General features: G+C 36.5%; 2 protein-coding genes across 2 annotated transcripts; one reads left to right on the top strand and one right to left on the bottom strand.

The window, feature by feature from the left end:
* The first annotated feature begins 84 nt into the window (after positions 1-84).
* On the top strand, positions 85-8,220 carry hirip3 (HIRA interacting protein 3). Its single transcript, XM_067381721.1, has 8 exons — positions 85-221; positions 775-895; positions 2,997-3,156; positions 3,245-3,853; positions 4,448-4,605; positions 6,943-7,093; positions 7,464-7,562; positions 7,702-8,220. The coding sequence occupies exons 1-8, from the start codon at positions 154-156 to the stop codon at positions 7,893-7,895; spliced, it is 1,560 nt and encodes a 519-aa protein (XP_067237822.1). The 5' UTR covers positions 85-153; the 3' UTR covers positions 7,896-8,220.
* Positions 8,221-16,348: 8,128 nt separating this feature from the next.
* Positions 16,349-19,207, bottom strand: zgc:163079 (uncharacterized protein LOC100006550 homolog). Its single transcript, XM_067373231.1, is given in 6 exon segments — positions 16,349-16,712; positions 17,263-17,405; positions 17,506-17,780; positions 17,905-18,073; positions 18,186-18,206; positions 19,119-19,207. Coding segments are annotated over 6 exon segments (948 nt in total). The 5' UTR covers positions 19,174-19,207; the 3' UTR covers positions 16,349-16,427.
* Between the last annotated feature and the right edge of the window lie 1,293 nt (positions 19,208-20,500).

The following is a 20,500-nucleotide window of genomic DNA, read 5'->3' as shown; positions in this document are numbered from 1 at the left end:
TAAATAATACGTAAACGCGTCTCTCGGAAATTGTGCGTGGTGACGTCGTAAAGCAACGTAGCCGTGCACAGCAAAGCGCGCCAAGGGAGGGTGTCGCGTTTAGTACGCACAGTACGCAGTCGTGTAAAAAGTGGCGCAAATGTGTAAAAAAACATGGCCAAAGAAGAGGACGCGATACGAGAGTTCGTTGTGAGAGAACTGCACAAGTGTTCGGACTTAAGGTAAATAGCGGGTTGAAAGAAATGTCGAAAGTGCTGTTAAAAACGGTGGTTATCATCATTACATATTAAAGAATGGTATGTTATGTCTAAGTGTGGGCTGAATCATGAACTCGCTCCTTGAGAAATAGTGTACGCATGTAAGGTCTCACATTGCCTACTAAATATCTAGAGAGTGGCATGAAGGAAAAAGAAACAGATTACGAAGATATGAAGGGGTGGTTAGTGTTGGATTCATGCATGCAGACGATCACATCACATAAAAATTGCTTTAATTTGGATGTGTCGCATAAATATGGTAAAGGGACACGATGTGTGACGCAGCTTACGTAAAAGAGCCTGAAGGAAATCCTATAGCTCAATAGACAGTACAAAAACGTCTCTAAAACTTCACATCATGTCCATGAACAAGCTAATATTAAGTGAAAGTGTGCTTGTGTTTTGTTGAGCATAAAATATGTAAAGTGTTAAGTCATGTGATACTTAGAATGGATTTCTATTGGTCCGTCAGAATGACATCTGCATGTCTAATTCACTTTCTCTGCCACCTTTCAAGTACACTGACTTTAGGCATTTTGCGGAGGAGATACCTGGAGAAAGTGGGTAGAGAGTCGCTCAGCCCCAAGGACAAACAGTTGATGAAGAAAATTGTTGAGGAGGAACTTTTGAAGATGCAGGTGAGGAAGAGACTGTTAAGTCATGTGATCTTACCATCATTCATCTGTCAGAAAACATCCCATTTACTCCAACACACTTTAAAAAAGTCTTAGAACTAATTGAAGGTCTCTGGTCATCTGAAAAAGGCTTTGAAGTTGGCCGAAAAATCATTGTTTTTAAAGAAATAATGTTTTGTTTGTGTTTAACATGAGTGTGCGCACTAGTAATTATTGGCGACATGTGCTCATAAAGTGGTTAAAATTGATTGGAGATTATTTCTTCATGGACAGGAATGACAGCATGTTTTCCTGTAAATAAATTAAGTTACACATAGGGGTGGCGATATGACCAAAATCTTATATCACAGTACAAGTAATTTTATTTCACGCTAACGATATATATATCACAATATAGTTATTTTTGCATTAAATAAAGTTTTTATGATGTTGACAATTTTTAATTAAGTTTAAACTGAAGACAAACAGTGATAAAATAACAAATCAACTAATTACAAGCAATAGGACGAAAGTACAATAGAACAAAGACACAAATGAAATAGACCTACCTGAAAAACTACAAGCACTAGAAATAAGAACTACATAAATACTACATATACTATATAAATTGTATAAAATAATGAAATGTACAAAAACACTGCATAGTCTTTGAAATTAAATAAATTAAATATTAAATATATGTTATTATTAAAGTTACAAAAAGTGATTCAGTCAAGAGCAGTGGGTGTATTATGCTGCCGTCACTTTAAAGGATTAATTCACTTCTGAATGAAAATTTCCTGATAATTTACTCACCCCCATGTCATCCAAAGATGTTCATGTCTTTCTTTTTAATTAAGGTTTTTGAAGAAAACATTCCAGGATAATTCTCAACGGGTTAAAGGTCAAAATTACAGTTTCAGTGCAGCTTCAAAGGGCTTTAAACGATCCCAGCTGAGGAATAAGGGTCTTATCTAGCGAAACGATCGGCCATTTTCGAAAATAAATAAAAATGTTATACTTGTGTTATACCACAAATGCTCGTCTTGCACTGCTCTGCGATGTGCCACGTGTTACATAATCATGTTGGAAAGGTCAGGTGTGATGTAGGTGGAAGTACAGATCCAGTGTTTACCATAAAAATGGTAAAACAACAATGTCGGAAGATTTTGAAGTTGGAAGAGAAAATGAGATGGAGTTTTTCGCCCTATCGCGGTATTTCCACCTACATCAAGCATGACCTTTCCAGTGTGATTACGCAATGCATGGAGCATCACAGAGCAGTGCAAGATGAGCATTTGTGTTTATAAAGCATGTAAATGTTTATATTTTAGAAAATGACTGATCGTTTCGCTAGATAAGACCCTTATTCCTTGTCTGAGATCACATAGAGCCTTTTAAAGCTGCACTGAAACTGCAATATGGACCTTCAACCCGTTGTACCCCATTGAAGTCCACTATAAGGAGAAAAATCCTGCAATGTTTTCATCAAAAACCTTAATTTTTATTTGCCTGAAGAAAGAAAGACACAAACATCTTGGATGACATGGGGCTGAGTAAATTATCAGGAAAATTTTAATTCTAAAATTAACTAATCCGTTAAGATTGAATGCACAGATGTCTTAATATATACTTTATTTCTCAAATGTTTACATTCACTTAAGACATAAATGACTGTGTTTATGAGGGTACTCGCAAAGATGGGAATTTTGACACATAAGTATGTGCATAAGACTGTTCAGGCCCAATAAGGCACCAAAAAGAACTCAGTTCAGTACAAATCTCCACTATAATCTGAATGAATACACATAATAAACATTATTGAAATTTACTTTCCTTGAGTCAGTTAATGATGCTTTTGGGAATGAAGAAGGACACAGTTTAGACCACTGCTTGCACTTATTATTCAGATTTAATTAAGAAAACCTTGTATCGCTATTCTAAGAGTCTCAACCACAACATTTTGCCAATTGATTTGATGTTTTATATTTAAAACTTTTCAAAAATGCAAAAAGGAAGAAAAGAACAAAAGCTTGTTTGATAATATGGTGTACATCAACAGTGTGATTTGTCAGTAACATTTTGTAGTTGAGGCTTAATGAAGGAAACCTATTTCAATTTTCAGGCCAGCAGTGATGACGAGCCTCTTATTAAGAGTGTGAATCCGTCAAAGAGCCAGAACAAAAGGAAAAGAGTGGATGATGACAACGAAGATGATGATGGGGATGAAGAGAATAAAATGGTGGGAAAGACAAAGAGATCACGGCTGGGGGAGTCTTCTCCAGGTATCTGTGTAGTACTTGTGGAGTTTGTCCTTGTTTTATTTTCTCATTGGATGTTACGTGAGTAACTTTATAATCCTTTCTTTTCCAGATTCCCCTGACTCTGGAATAGAGAAAGCTATGAATGAGGGAAGGCAAAAAGAGGAAGAAGCTGGAAGTGATAAAGACACGGGTGAAGACGGTGAGGTGGAGCAAGAGAAAAAGAACATTAACAGAAAACCACAGAATAAGAGGCGGGGCAAGCTGAACGCACAAAAGGACAACGACAAGAAAAAGAAAACGAAGAAGAAAGGGAAGACCATAGAAAGTGATGAAGAGGAGGAGATGGAGGATTCTGATGAGGAGGAGGCCAGGCAAAAACCACCATCAAAAGAAAAGAAAAAGAAAGAGGATTCAGACAGTGAGGAGGAAACCAATGATAAACCAGCCAGAAGTGAGTCTGCGAGTGATTCTGAGGATGATAAAGTGAAGAGCAAAGCGAAGACACAGAGCAAAAGAAAAGATATTAGAAAAAAGAAGCAGGTAGAGAGGGATTTTGTGAAAGAAGTGGAGAGAGAAGTGTTTGGGAGCAGCTCTGAAAGTGAGGAGGAGAAAAACAAAGACACAAAAAACAAGAGCAACTCTGAAAATGAAAGCCCTGGAGACAGTGAAGAGGAGAGAGATAAAAGAGAGGATGCTGCTGAAGAGACTGAGAAAAATGGTAAGAATCCCTCAGAGCTCAAAGAGGGTGCACGTTTAAACCTTTCAACTTAGTTAAAAATGAAAACTCATTACTCATGTCGTTTCTAACTCGTAAGACTTTTGTTCATTTTTGGAACACAATTGAAGATCTTTTTGATGAAATCTGAGAGCTTTCTGTCCCTCCGTTGACTGCCTTAGCAGCTACCACTTTGACACTTCAAAAATTTCATAAAGAGATTGGAAAACTAATCCATTTGAAGCAAGCATTTTTTTTCACATTCGGTTGAGCTTCTGCTTATGTTGATCAATGTTTACATGTGAGTAAAAGCCTAAATTAAATCTGTTCATCATTAAAAGTGGTTGAGTGTCTTCAGAAAATTTGGACTAAACCACTTGTATGGATTAGTTTCCAATCTCTTTGTGAACTTTTTGAAGCATCAAAGTGGTTGTTGCAAAGGCATTCAATAGACGGACAGACATCTCAGATTTCATCAAAAAGATCTTAATTTGTGTTCAGAAGATGGATGAAAGTCTTGGAGGGTGAGTAATTAATAACAGAATTTTCATTTTGGGGTGAACTAACCCTTTAATCTCTTTTCTTTTCTTTTTTCAGGACAGGACAACCAGAAGGAGGCAGCAGAGGACTCAGACTCCTCTTCACTTCCCTCACTAGAGGATGAGGAGGAACAAGAGAAGGGCAAGAAGGAGGGGGAAAAAAGCGAGACAAAGAAAAAACGTAGTGGGGATAGGGAAAACACAACCAGAGGAAAGGCAAGATGAATTTAAGAACTCAAAAGTTATAATAACACACAAACACAAACTTTTTTTTTTTTCACTACTGTCTGTTATATTTAAGCAACATTAAACAAGCAAGAGTGCTGTTATTCTGAAAATCAGCATGGCTTTAATTCAGCCATACATAAACTACTGTTTCAAAGTTTGGGGTCAGGAAGATTTTTTTTTAATAAGCATTAAAGAAATCAATACTTTTATTTAGTAAGGTTACATAAGATTCATCAAAAGTGACAGAAATCTTTTGTAACATTTAGGGATGCACTGAAATTTCACCCACCGAAAAATATTTTTGGTTATTTTTCGGTTTTTGGTCGAAAGAGAAAAATTCGAATATATATGCCGCCTCGCCCCTCAGTGTTCCGCTCTCAGGTTTCACTCTCGGTCTAGCCGTTATCACTGCGCAGTGTGACATCACACTCAATATTACACTCTGTCCAAGTGAGCTCTGCTCAGTTTGCTCATGGCCCATGCAGACGCTCCACTTGTGTACCACTCATGCTCATCGGAAAAGCAAAGTCTGCTCAATGTGCCGGCATGAGTTTTCTATGTAGTAGTATAATTGTTTCTGTTTGCAATAGCCCTATTGTGCTGTAACATGGTGTGGTGGCATAGCCACAACATTGGTAAAATGACGCTACCCTCTCGTTAACCGATCCGCTCCCCGCTATGCTCTGCTCACATGCTCTGATAATAATAGCTTTGTTGGACTATGCATTATTTGGATAATTGGTCAGAAAAATAAATCTGTTAAATCTGATGCTGTTGCATAAACTAAATAAAGAATAATGTAGTTGATATTTAATATTAATATATTTTCTGACCAATTTTAGTAAGTTATTTTCAATAAATTTATTTTATTGGCTTGTATTTTTTAGGTTCAGTATCATTAAAATTATTGAGTTTCATTAAAAAGTTTAATGTTAATACAATAAACAAAAAATTATAATAATAAAAAAATAGTTTTCTGAAAAGTGCATCTAGAACTTTTGGTTTCCCAGAATTTTCTTTCGGAGCATCCCTAGTAACATTATAAATGTCTTTACTATTTCAAATAAGTGCTTTTCCTTTGAACGTTGTATAAGTATAATTTGTAAAATATCATGTTTTCCACAAATATTGAGCAGTTTATACAGAATATATAGTTTATACAGTAAATACAGAACTGTTTTTAACACTGATAATTATAAGAAATGTTTCATATAATTAGTAATAATTCAATAATTTCACAGTAATACATTACATTTTAAAATATATTCAAATCTAAACTGTAATAATTGTAATAATATACTGTTATATAATAATACAATACTGTTATGACTGTATTTTTGATCAAATAAATGCAGCCTTGGTGAGCATAAGAGACTTTTTTTTTTTTTTTTTAGAAACATTAAAAAGTCTCACCGACCTCAAACCTTTGAACGATATTTCTGGTTTGGAGTAAAATGCTCCAGATATTTAAAATGTTGGACAAAATACCCAGTAGTGAATTTTGTCATCTGTCATTTGACATATTTCACAATATTCTGTTCTTGGCTAAGTATGGATGCTTGTTTTTGGCAGGGAATTAAAAAAAATAAATAAAAAGGTAACTGCACCTTTTTATCTCACAATGTTTTTTTTTTTTTTTATCTGACAAAAGAAGTGAGAATTGCGAGATATAAACCTCACAATTGCAAGAAAATGTCAGATGTGAGCTGACTTTGTTTTTCCTTAAGGAAATGAACTTGATAACTTGCAATCGTGGCTTTATATCACACATTTGCGAGAAAGTTGCAGTTACCTTTTTCATTTTTTTTTTAATTCCGTGGTGGAAACAAGTTGTAACAAGAAATCTAGCAAAATCGAGCCTTTACAGACACAGTAGTGACCTGTAGCTCTCATATGTCTGCATTCATTGTCTCTGAGGCAAGTGTATTCTCTAATTCAAAATGGATTTTGATGGAGAGAAAAAAAACAACCTGTAAATACCAAAAAAAAAGAAATTCCCAACATCTCCCAACAACTGAAATGGCAGACAACAGTGGAAAGCTATGTAATCTAACAACACACTCAAAGAGGTGTGTTTATTTTGTGTTATATTTTGTGTATTTTTTAAGGCTGCTTCTGTATTTAATGTTTATTTATAACAGTCAGATTTGCTCAGATTGAGAATGTATTTAAATTTGCTTGTATTTTACACTAAATGTGTTTATAAATGGTCAGAAAAATATTCCCTTTATTAAACCTAATTTTTGTTTTTATTTCTAAGAAATTATTAAATTACTAAGATAGTGATTAATATAATAACTGAGTTTAATCATTTTTCACCCTCAGGATGAAGAGAATAAGGCTGTGTCCAGGCTGAAGCGCTACATCGCCCTCTGCGGTGTGAGACGGAACTACAAGAAGCTGTTAGACGGCTGCCGATCAGTAAAGGCAAAGGTGGCTGTGCTGAAAAAAGAGCTGGAGGAGCTGGGTGTGGAAGGTTAGTGTGCATGTGTGGACACATGGGGGAGCACACACACAATTAAACCTCAATTAGACTGCTTTTACATAATAAAGTCTGCATGTCTCTGTGTGAATGAGTCTTGCAGTTTTGTCTACTACACATACACAAACATGCAAAACAGACAAATCATAAGGCCGTATGATTGTTAAAATGTTAATAAATTGTTAAAGTTTCATGAATTCAATTGATTAGACATGATTTTTATTATAATTTAAACAATTTTTAATAAAAAACAAAATGGCAAAAAGAATTTGGGACAAAATGAAACTGATTTCATATGACCCTATTTATGTCAATGAATTTTTGTACAAAGACTTTTATTACCCATGAAATATGTCTATCCCAGGTCAGCCCTCCATAGAGAAGTGTAAGAAAGCTCGACTAAAGAGAGAAGAAGCACAGGAACTGGCTGAGCTGGACGTCAGCAACATCATCACCACTCAGGGTAATAACACTTGATACTGTATCTCTTAAGATACATTTTAATTCAAGAGAAAAGGATTCTTATGTGCATGAATACCTGGAAATTTTAAATTTTTCCCTGTTCGGCCCTAAACCTAATGAGATGACACTTTGTTCGCCAGGACGTCCCAAAAGGAGAGCAGCAGCAGCAGCATGGCCTCCCGCACAAAATGCCTCTCCTCCCCCGTCTGCCTATAAACGCGTTGTGGACTCGGACTCAGATAGCGGGGACAGCCACACAAACACGGGCCGCAAGAGAGGAGCAGCCTGGGGCAACCTGCAGGGAATCATCAGTGACGATGGGGAGAGTGACTAGAAGAAAAGTGCCTTGTACCTGCAATCTGTTCCAGCATTATACAGTGCATTCCACAAGTTCACCTGCTCACAATTTTACAACAAACTGTTAAAAACTGTTAAACCTGCTCTAATGAATCCGTCTGTACATTTCAAAGGAATTTTATGTGTTCATCCTCTATGATTGTAGGATGTGTTTGGATTTCCTTCCAATATATTTGTTCTCTACTTTCATGTGTTTTATAATTGTTAGTTTGTACTTTGAAGCATATTTAAGTGTAGAATGAGGTTCATGCAGCTTTGAAAATAAAATGTTTATTGAATCTGTTTTACATTTCCCTTCCTTCTTCCATGTGTCTCTTTTTGCTGACTTGGTATAAATTATTTTAGAAATGTGCTTTGACTTAAAGGCTTGAGTATTTGTGTTTCACAATGTAGACGAAGAGCATTCTCACAATGAATTCTTGCCGCCTTTAATACATGTTCTAAAAATAAAAATCTGATTACATTGCAGAGAATAGATTGCTTAATGCCAGACTGGTTTTACAATTCTTCACAACATTTTATTTATTTATTTGTTTGTTAAAAAGAAAATTCATTGAGGCGATTAAGTAGTTTGGGTGTATTAGCTCTAATATAAGTGAAATAACACATTCATTTTATCACAAATTTTTCTTATTGCAAAAAACAAATCAAGTTCAATTTGTACTTTGAAATAAGTGTCTCAAAGGTGTAGGCTATAGGTTTATGCAGCTTTGAAAATAAAATTACATATGAATTATTAATTAGAATGTTTTACATTATCCCTCCTATTTCATGTTTTTTTTTTTTGCTCTGATGTAAAAGGCTTGAGTAGATTAGACACAGCACATTCTCAAAATTAATTTTTACATTTATAAAAATTTATGAAGTGAATAGTAAATGATTATTACAAGTTTTAAAGGAAAAAGATCTGGTTACATTACAGAGACCAGATTGGTTATGTGAGCTCTGATTACAGAAATAAAGTTTAATGTAGTGAATGCAGTGCATCTGTAAAAAGTCCCATCAATTGTGGCTCGCCAGTCTCAAATCTCTCAATGATTAAAGGGAAACTTTTATTTCCTGGATGCTTTGCAATCTGCATACATTTGTGCCTCAGATTTTGTCCAAATATCAAATCCACACCTACTGTATAAGACACGGCTTGTAGATTATTGCAAACTAGACATGTTTTTAAAAAATAATGAACTGTTTTATAAACCATACTGATGATTGTACTAATTTAAAGGGCACCTATTATGCCCCTTTTTACAAGATGTAATATTGGTCTTGGGTGTCCCCAGAATGTATTTGTGAAGTTTCAGCACAAAATACCCCACAGTTAATTTATTATAACCATTTGAAAATGTCATTTTTGGGGCCTGTTTTAAAAAGAGCTGTTTTGGTGTGTACCACCTTAAATATAAATGAGCTGCAATATCCCCGCCCTGCCTTTGGATGAGGGCGTAACTTGCATACCTATGTAGAAGCAGAATGTCTGAGAATGAGAGACCCGCTGTTTTGTCGAGTTTTGTATGGCATTCAGCCGTACATGTTTGAACCGGAATCAGACCCAGATGATGAAGAGACTCCGGCAGAAGAAACACACCCTGCGTTCCATTCGGAAGGGCTCATCCCTACGCCCTAATCCCTTCAGAGGGTTTACCCTCCGGAGTGAGAGCTTCGAAGGGATGAAGGGTGTAGGGGTAAAAAAAAAACTGTTCTTTTGGAACGCACTTCAGCGTCATCTTAACGAGACAATCAAGGATGATAAATTGTGCAAGCTGCGCCTGTTTAACGTTATTTATTTATTTATTTATTTTAGGTTTACCGCATGTAGGCTATATTGTATCTATGTATTTGAAACATTTGAATGGACTGATAAATGAGCTGTAAAGTTTTTTTTTTTTTGAAGTACAATGTCATTTTGACCATAATAATGTACCAAATCTAACTCGTATAAATATTACAGTAGTACAGAAAAATATTATACATACCTTTATAGTTAAAATCGAACTCCTAACCTCCTGTACCCATTCTGTGACGTCAAACAACTTCCCTGTGCAAAGGATCATGGGGGCCCGAAGTGTCCATCAGTTGTTCCCTTCAAAATCCTTCATTCCGAAGGGCCCTTTGAAGTGGCCAGTTTTGAGCACTTTGGTTTGGAACGACCCTTCAATATGGCGGCCATGATTATTTTCACTCCGAAGTGCCCTTCGGAGGGCGATATATCCCATTTGGAACGCACCGACAATTGAGAATGGAGCAGGACGTCTCTGAATGGTTATTTGATACGTTTATGTACTTATAGAGTTTTAATCGCGTCCCCTTTGCAATTGTGGATGTGCAACACACACACACAAACACACACACACTGTGATAACGTTCGCGCAATTTTTTGAAACTACAAACACAAATACTGTGATAACGTTTGCTAAGTACGTTAGATACACACTATACAAACAAGGTTTAAATTATATACACAGATATTCTATGACGACGACAACAACTTTAGACGCATTTGTTATTGAATTGGCTGCCATCGACTGAAATGACTATTTGCTCAAAAAACATTAAATACACTTACTTCTTCTGGAGGTGACGTTGGATCGTGAACAGTAGGCAACGATCCACACTTGAGGATTAACTTTGAAGCAAGACGTGCTTTGAATTGACCCTCGTTCTCAAAACAGTCAGTCAAAAAATGATTCGCGCAAACATAAACGTATTTTGGAATTTTGAGTGGTGCCTTTCCTTCGTAAATAAAATCCATCCACTGCGTTTTCAGTGTCTCTGATGTCGGAAGTAAGTGAAAACTAATATGTTCATTATTACATCCCACAACAGAACACTTATGTTTCTTAGGAGACATTACCGGCTGTCGTTGAAACAATGGAGGATGGTTGACAGATCACCGACGGCGGGGTCTATGCCAAAACCAGATTGTCAATCAAACCACGTGGGTGGGGCTTAGCGCAATTCTACGTCACAGTGAGAGCAATCTTAGAACAGGGCGTTCTGAGACAGTGCTTATGAATTATTGAGATTGTAAAAAAAACACTGGGTGGATTTTTCTCATTCTAGGGTGGTTTTGCTCACACACTGCCAACACACATTTATGGTCAAACACCATGTAAAAGTGAATTTTGCATAATAGGTGCCCTTTAAAGGTGCAGTGTGTACGTTTTAGCGGCATCTAGCAGTGAGATTGTGAATTGCAATATAGAGAAGCTACGGTGGCCAACACAGGACAAAGATGTCGTCGTCTGAGACAGAAGAGAGAAGCCCGTCAAGCAAACGTGCTCTGTAGACAGCAGTTGGTTTGTCCGTTTAAGGCTGCTGTAGAAACACGGCGGCGCAAAATGGCGACTTAATATGTTAGGGGACCCGCGGCAGAGATCGTATTATCAAAGAGTATAGAACCCAAGAGGCGACACTCTGATACTTTTTGGGCAACAGCCACTAGATAGTAATAGTATTATTCCACTATCTGAATTGAAATAGGCTATATTGTATGTTTTAATGTTGGCGTTAACGTGATGCACTGCTGTGTCTATTATCGCATAATTTACACATTTGGACACTTTTGCTTTAACGGACATTAGACAACACTGCAAAATCATTTATTGTCCAACATTCCCAATTTTTATGATGCATGTCCTTGATTTAATTTCAGATGTTGGTAATAATTCAGTGTTTATAATGCTAATACTTGAACTTCAAAAAATTGTAACCCAAACTGACTGGGTTTCTAGAGAGCAAAGGTTGTGAAAAAAGTGGAAGACTTAAACACAAAGTGTGTAAACTAAACTATAAAAAGGATTTGATGATCACTAGTGATCGTATTTTTTCTGTGTTTTCATCATTCAGGTTGGATTTCAGCTTTAATGTATTTTTTTTTTTTTTTTTTTAACAAAGCAGCTGATGTTGCCATAGAAACTAGTGGACTGCGAGTCGCTTTCACCCCAAAATGGCGGAAACGCAGGGCTGCTGCTGGGCGCCGGTGGTGCAGTGGAGCTCTTGTTTTCTTGTTTCCACAGACTCACACCTGTAAGGCCACGTTCACACAGTCATTTTTTTGGGATTGACAACCGCATTTACTTACAGGTGTGAGTTTCGAAATGTCTCGTTCACACAGAAACTTACAGTATCGTCTGGAACACTGTCTGTATGAACGTGCAGCACGTATTTTCTTACTAGTAACCATGAAGACAGTGACCAACGTAATATTAAAGATGGCGATGTCCATAAAACTGAAAAGTCTCATCACTTTTAACATGACAAGAGACTAATTGAATCGCGAGTTCATCTATCAAAACTTCATTAACCAACAGCAGCATGTAAACACGCGATAGCCAGAGTGTTTAACCACTGCACTCACGTGTCACGTCCTTTGCGACGTCTTGCGCATGACAAGGCAATTAAATTTAGAAAAGAAACACAAAACTGACAGGAGCCGCTCCGGTGGAAACAGTGACTGGATCTAACAGCTTAAAGGTGCCCTAGATTGTTTTTTTACAAGATGTAATATAAGTCCTAGGTGTCCCCTGAATGTGTCTGTGAAGTTTCAGCTCAAAATACCCTATCGATTTGTTTTAATTAATTAAACTGCCTATTTTGGGGCATCATTAACTATGCACTGATTTTTTTCAGCACGGCCCCTTTAAGAGTTGCGCTTCCTCTGCCACACGAGCTGTCGACTATATTACAGCGCATTTACAAAGTTTACACAGCTAATATAACCCTCAAATGGATCTTTACAAGATGTTCGTCATGCATGCTGAATGCATGCTTCGAATTATGTGAGTAAAGTATTTATTTAGACGTTACGTTTGATTCTGTGTGAGTTTGAGGCTATATGCTCTGTGGCTAAAGCTAACATTACACACTGTTGGAGAGATTTATAAAGAATGAAGTTGTGTTTATGAATTATACAGTCTGCAAGTGTTTAAAAATGAAAATAGCAACGGCTCTTGTCTCCGTGAATACAGTAAGAAACGATGGTAACTTTAACCACATTTAACAGTACATTAGCAAAATGCTAACGAAACATTTAGAAAGACAATTTACAAATATCACTAAAAATATCATGATTGTCATGATCACCGTCTGTTCCTGTCACTGTTCCTGGACTACATCTCCCATCATCCTCTCTGTCACTCACCTGCACACACTTCACACTAATCACTGATCACCACACCCAGCTGCAGCTCATTACCTGGACTATAAAGGACTTCCACACACACCACCTCACCGCGAAGTATTGTTTCCCCAGTGTACAATTCCGAGCGTTTATTCCCTGTTTGCCTGTCTGTTCTCGACCTTGTCTGTTCCTGTTTTTGATCCGTTGCTGCCTGTCCTGATCCTTGCTTTGCATACCGACCTGTGAGTGATGTCTGCCTGTCCTGATCTTTGCTTGTTCCTTGACCACGATTCTGCCTGTCCCTTGCTGTTCCTGTTTGCTCCTGTTTGACCCTGCCTGTACGACCACTCTCACTTTAAATATAGCTGCAAATGGATCTCTGCCTCAGTCCCGCTTCGTTACAATGATATCATGGATCATGTCAGTTATTATCGCTCCATCTGCCTTTTTTCGCTGTTGTTCTTGCTGGCTTACCTTGTCTGTGCACAGATCCAGCCGTTAATACTGCCTTTCCTTGTCTAATGCGTCGAATGGGCTGGCATTATGCAAATATTGGGGTCATACATATTAATGATCCCGACTGTTACGTAACAGTCGGTGTTATGTTGAGATCAGAGTGTTTTCCGGAAGTCTTTTAAACAAATGAGATTTACATAAGAAGGAGGAAACAATGGGGTTTGAAACTCAATGTATGTCTTTTCCATGTACTGAACTCTTGTTATTCAACTATGCCGAGGAAAATTCAAATTCTGATTCGAGGGCACCTTTAAGATGACGCACAGCTCATATCTCTGAGGCTGTAAGTTACCGAAAGCAAAACCACACTCAAAACACCTAAGCAGAGCGGCTCTCCCGCACTGTATGACGTGGCAGACAACTAGTTGTCCAGTCCGGTTTCGTTCACACAGCGAGAATATTCCGAGAATGTCCTGAAAATTTACAGGTGTGAGTTCGGTTATAAAATGCGGTTGTCACACCTGTAAATATCCGTACTGTGTGTGTGAACGTAACCGTATTAAGGACTCCAATACAGGACTGACAACCCTATTCTGCTGCTGTGTGAACGTGGCCTTAGTAAATGAGGTTGTCAATCCCAAAAACTGTGTGAACGTCTTTATCCACCACTGAAAACATAGTTATGTATATTTTATTGCATTTCTGTCAATAGATCCTCCTAAAATTTGCATAGTGGACCTTTAAAGTTTCTGTTAAAGAAAAGATTTTTTTTAAATGAACAGCTCTTTCATCAAAAAGCTGTAACCATCTAATTATTGTTCTTTAATCTTAAAGAAAAGATACAGCACATTGCATTGTTGTGTGAAAGTCAAGAAAAGACATACATTCTGAACTATATTTTGTATATACACATTGTTATATAAATTAAATATTATTCACTATAAAAATAATGATGATAATAATTTCCCTGTGAATTGAATTGATATTAAAATATCATCATTCTGCTTGGTTTTGGCCTACATTTTGTGCCATCCATAAAACTGAAGGTGGCTGAGCTAAAATAAAGAGCTGGAGGAACTGGTCGCGGAGGTTGTGTGGGGTCATGGATGAAGTCACATGCACTTTGTTGAATCACCATAATTCTATGCCAATCTTCATGTGCTAAATGACACCTGCTAAGTTACATTCCTTTGGTAGTTTTGGTTACCGGGTTAATGCTATTCAAGTTCAAGTCCCATTATGTGTAGAGATAAACAAGGAAATGAGATGTCATTCCACAGTACCACAGTGCTAAATATAAAACATATTATGAGAACAAAATTGTAGTGCAAAATGAAATAGATTAAAACAATGAAAAAGACTTTCACAGAAATGTGTATCAAGATACATCACGATGAACTGAATGTTTTGGGGACTTTTCCACATGTTTGCAAGTTGCGTCTTATGAGCAACTATCGTCATTCAAATGACAGTGCAATACATTTTACAATATTCTACATGTTTTGCTTTTCGTTTTTGGGATTGATGTCTTAAATAAGACCATCATCAAGAGTGTTTATGTTCTGTTGTTTGTTATAATGTATTTTCACACCCACACACCAGTTTTACCCATTAAATATGGCTAAAAAGCATAAACGTTTTAAAATGTTAAGATTTTCCTATATGTAAGATTTATGTGTCCTAAATTATAGAATGAGGTTTATGCAGCTTTGAAAACAAAAGTAAACACTTGGATTACTTTTACATTTTTCCCTTTTTTTTTCTCCAGAATTTCACTTTGACTTGATCATGTATGCTAACACTCACTTCAATACACTCTAAAAAATGCTGGGTTAAAAACAACCCAAGTTGGGTTGAAAATGGACAAACCCAGCGATTGGGTTGTTTTAACCCAGCAGTTGGGTAATTTTATTTAACCCAACTATTGTTTGAAAATGACTATATGGCTGACTTACATTGAATCTAAAATGAAATTAAAATGTTCATTTATTAAACATATTAATAAATGTTAATTATCAAGATATTTTGGGTTAATTTTAATTAAGCAATACTGTAATTTTTAAACAATAGTTGAGTTAAGTAAAACTACCCAGCAGGTTGGGCAAACATTTAACCCAACTGCTGGGTTAAAACAACCCAATCGCTGGGTTTGTCCATTTTCAACCCAACTTGGGTTGTTTTTAGAGTGTACTTTACAATAGATAGAGATATACAATAATGAAAAAGCATTCACAAAAATAATTATTGCATTTGTATTTTGTTTATTCAACATAGTAAATGATTAGTTCAAGAAAAATACAGGAAAATATGATCACATTGCAACAGTTGCTTATTTATTTTAATAAAATTGTATTAAAAATTAAATGCAGTGCGCTTGTAATGAACCCTGTCAGTAAATGTTCTTTATTAAGAGAATGCTGAACTATATCAAACTTTTATGCGTTTCATTATAAACATAATTATGATCCCAGAATCTAATCAATATGAAGAGATTATAAAAAAGAAACACCTATTTCACCTATGTACACAGCAAAATCTCCAGAGTTAAATCAACTCTGCTCAGAGTACATATGGTCCTTCTCTAAATAGTGTTAAAATAACACTAAAGAAGAGTTAAAATTAATGAGATAATTAAACAATTAATTATGTGATGATTGTGCATTAGTGATGAACACCTGCTGTTAACAGTCAGAATCACTGAAGAAAAGAGAAACACAAGAACTACAACTGACTTCAGTCACAGCCTTATTAACTGATTAATTATCTCATTAACTTTAACTCTGCGTCAGTTATTTTAACACTATTTAGAGAGGGACCATATGCACTCTGAGCAGAGTTGATTTAACTCTGGGGATTTTACTGTGTATGTGTACCACAAACTGTCATAAACATTACAGAGCCATATCCATAATGTTATCATGACTCACACAATCTTTAAAAAAAGTGAAAGAAGATGAGAGGGATGATGGAGAATGCGAGAGCAAGGGAAAATGGGGAGAGGATGATTGAGGCTCCATCTCCAACAGAAAGAATAAGGGGGAATGGGACGAATCCAGGCACGTTGCTGTTTGTGTAATAGCTGATCCAGTCCTGATATTCAGACACTCTGATGTATACAGCAGGATATTCGGGCAGACCACATCCTATAGAATACACCGTAATTCCAGACTGAATCCACTTGGAACCCTGCTTACTGACCAGTGGACTTCCCAAATCTCCCTGCAAAGACATACGTTTTTACACCTCAATATCACCGTCAACAACTGTTTCAGACATGAGTATGAGATACAGTGTGAAAAACAATTGTAATTTTGATGGTAAGAGTTCCCTTACTACATACAGTAAAAAAACTTTAATAAATCTAACAGGGCATTTCATGTAATTTTAACAGTTTTGGGAAGTGAAAAAGTAAAATCATCTTGATTTAGACCTATTGCGAAAACTTTTCTTCTTAGTTTTTTTCCCTTTCTCTGTTATGTATATTAGGGTTTTATGTTGTGTCGAAAATGTTTATTTACAATTGTTTGTTTGTTTTTTCCCCCGTAAAAACCATCAGTGTTGTTGTTGATGTTGTTACCATATTTTTTTTTATAATAAAGTTTATGCAAACATTGCTACCTTTTTTTAATGTAAATTTTACAGTATGATAGTAGACAAATAGATAAAGATCTGTGCTGGTATTGTATTAAAGTGAACCAGAAGATGAAATAGCATTACTGGTCTCTCAATTTTGTAGAGAAAAACGTGTTTTCGATAAAAAGTGCCTTACCGCACATGGGGCTTTCCCTCCCTCATTAAAAAATCCAGCACATATCAAGTTGTTTGTAATGATGCCTCCATAGGCAATATCACATTGCATGTTGTTCACAATAGGGGTCTCCACCTCCTGCAGTATGTGGGGAAACACGAATCCTGTCAATTCTGTCACACAAAATAAATATATAGATTAGTGGAAACATAAAATGCTTTGTCATTTCTAGCAAATTTTTGTGACACCTTCTGATTTTGAAGCAATGTTCCTCACCATTGGTACTGATTGTTCCCCATCCAGTGACCCAACTCTCTGTACCATCAACAAATACACTACCAGCAGCAGCCAGACACACCGGCTTAATGTAATCAGTGAAATTCACAGGAGAAGAGAGCTGGAGCAGAGCTAGTTTTTGGTCAAGACTGTTATATTTAGGATGTTTGATGATTTTAATCACTGTCCTGTTTGTCTCATGTGGGTTTGAACCATTTTGGGTCAGACCTCCCAAGTAGACCACAAAGTCAGACGCAGAGGAGCTGTAAATACAAGAGCGACTTAAGTACACTATTATGAATCCACAACTATCCAGGCTATATGATACTTGGACACTTGAAATTCATAAAAAACTTATGGAAAATATTAAACTTAGGCGCTCCATACCCTACGAAGCAGTCAGCTGCTGACAAAACCCATTCTTTATTGATTAGAGACCCACTGCAGAAATAGCCTCCAAAGGACACACGATGAATGCTGGCTTGCCACGGCCAAGACCCTGCTGTCGCATTCTGCCCTCCAACAATCTTGGTGTTGAGGGCGGCTTCGCCACATACTGATGAGAGAAAAGATAATATGAGATTTCCCTGTCTACTCAAAAAAGTACAACACATTCAAAACAAAACATTCTGTGTGGCTGAACATGAGTTTGAATTGTAAAAACTTACCATCTATTTGACCCAGAGAGCCTATATAGGAGGGGAAAAAAAAAAAAAAAAAAAATCAATAAATACTATAAATAATAAATACTTGGACTCAGTTCTTTGTTAAAGTCCTGTTTCAGTCAAAATTGGCTAAGCAATAGAAATGGAGACCCCAAAATATATATTGTACAGAGCTGATGAAGTGATTTTGTCTTATGTATGTTCATGCAATTCACATGAAGTGAACTCTTATAAAACAGAAAACAAGATTCATATGAATGTTTTTGTTTCCTCCCTGCTATACGGGAGGAAACACTTACAGAGCTGATAAAATGATAAACTTGTAAATACAAAAAAAGATAAAATGAATTTTTAGAGTTACATACAGTATAAGCCCTAAATACAGTATATTGAATAGGATCTTCTATTAATGTGAAAATATAAGAAAGAATCTAAAGTCAGCTATCTGAGGTAAATATAGGCAAAAAAAAAAAAAAAAAAAAAAGTGACTAACTTTAACTAATAATTTATCAGATAGCTGATAAATTTCATTTATATTTAACCAAACTAGCAGGAACTAAAAAGTAAACAAGTTTCATATTCAGCAAATATATTTATTATACAATATAGGATATTTTAATGACTATATTATTGTTTCACTTTTGCAAATAGTTTTTCATTTTTAATCAGAAATTGTTATTTTTTAATAACATATTTTATAGATTTTAGATATTAACCAAAGCTATTCAACAGTGAATATTTCTTTATTATTCTATGACTTATTTTGTTACATTATTTATCATTTTTCTTGAATAAAGTGTTGCCGTTTTCACATATGTTTTTGCGTATAACATATACAAAGTAAACTTTATTAATATTCAATTCTATTTCAGTCAATCATTATTCACATATTTTAAAAATAAACATTTAACAGAAGCAAATTATTTGTAGATGTACCTGCTATGTTGAGCAGTATGGCTCCAGCCACACAGAAGACTGTGTTAAACTTCATACTTCTGTTCTGGTGTGTGTTGTGACTGCTGTCAAATCTCTAATGTCCTGAGAGGTATAAGTGCTCCTGTATTCATCAGTTTTCTTTCCTCCACCCCACCTGATGTTTTTCTCCTGGAAGTTGTAAAACTGACCAGACCAAAAAAGGCCATTTCATTTACATCTTCAACCTCCAATCACCCATACAACCATACCAAACCCTCCAGTCCTACCTCCATTTCAAGAATTCACAAACCAAATCCCCTTCAGATCCACTCTTTACAGATGATTCAAACCACCCAGTCACACGTTTTTGGTTTCAAAAACATCTCAAATTGATCTTGATCCAATCTGGCATCCCAGCGGAACACTTTTCAAGCCACTCTTTTCGCATAGGAGCGGCGACCACAGCTGCCCAAAAAGGTCTCTCCCAGCAACAGATTCAAGCTCTCGGTCGTTGGTCATCCGAAGCCTTCAAAAGCTACATCAGATCTAACCGCTTCCACATCAAAAAAGCACACCAAACCCTCATCAGTTAAACCAACTCGCTAAAACCTTCTCGTGGGGCTTACCCGTCCGATCGCAGCGAGTATTGAACTCCCGTCGGACACCGCAAAAGCCCCCAATCTAACACTACTAAACGTCCCCCCCACGGTCAGCGGGGGCTTACCCGTCCGATCGCAGTGAGTATTGAACTCCCGTCGGACGCCGCAAAAGCCCCCAATCTAACACTACTAAACGTCCCCCCCACGGTCAGCGGGGGCTTACCCGTCCGATCGCAGTGAGTATTGAACTCCCGTCAGACGCCGCAAAAGCCCCCAATCTAACACTACTAAACGTCCACCCACCATCAGCAGGGGTTAACCGTCCGATCGCAGTGAGTATTGAACTCCCGTCGGATGCCGCAAGAGCCCCAATCCAAAAATTCTAAACGTGATTAAATAGAATTAAATTGAATTAAAAATTTAAAGGTTTTTTTTTTTTTTTTAAGAAATTGAATATGGATTTTAACTACCATTTAATAGGTAGTTAGCCCTTTGTTCCACTCATTGTGCTGCTTTTATTATTATTAAAAACAGTGCACTTAATTATTGCACCTTCACCCCTATTTCACACGTCCTTGGTTGAGTGTGTCATCTCTCAAAAGCAGGAGCATGTTTACAACACATTCCTCACATTTATTTTTGAAAAGTCTGTTTCATGCTTTTATGAGCCATCAACAAATTGGGCTCTGGTCTACCAATATAATGGCATGTTAATTATTTATAAATCACAATATCGACATTTACTTTTATTTTGATTGACCTTTTTATTCAACCTTTGTCAATGGAGGCCATAGACAGACAAAG

This window comes from Chanodichthys erythropterus, chromosome 3, assembly GCF_024489055.1.
Source record: "Chanodichthys erythropterus isolate Z2021 chromosome 3, ASM2448905v1, whole genome shotgun sequence".
NCBI lineage: Eukaryota > Metazoa > Chordata > Actinopteri > Cypriniformes > Xenocyprididae > Chanodichthys > Chanodichthys erythropterus.
This window is presented reverse-complemented; position numbering and strand designations above follow the sequence as displayed.

Coding starts and splice junctions, on each gene's coding strand:
- hirip3 (XM_067381721.1), top strand. CDS start 154: ATGGCCAAAGAAGAGGACGCGATACGAGAGTTCGTTGTGAGAGAACTG. Junction 896..2,996: donor AGGAACTTTTGAAGATGCAG/GTGAGGAAGAGA, acceptor TTCAATTTTCAG/GCCAGCAGTGATGACGAGCC. Junction 3,157..3,244: donor GCTGGGGGAGTCTTCTCCAG/GTATCTGTGTAG, acceptor TTTCTTTTCCAG/ATTCCCCTGACTCTGGAATA.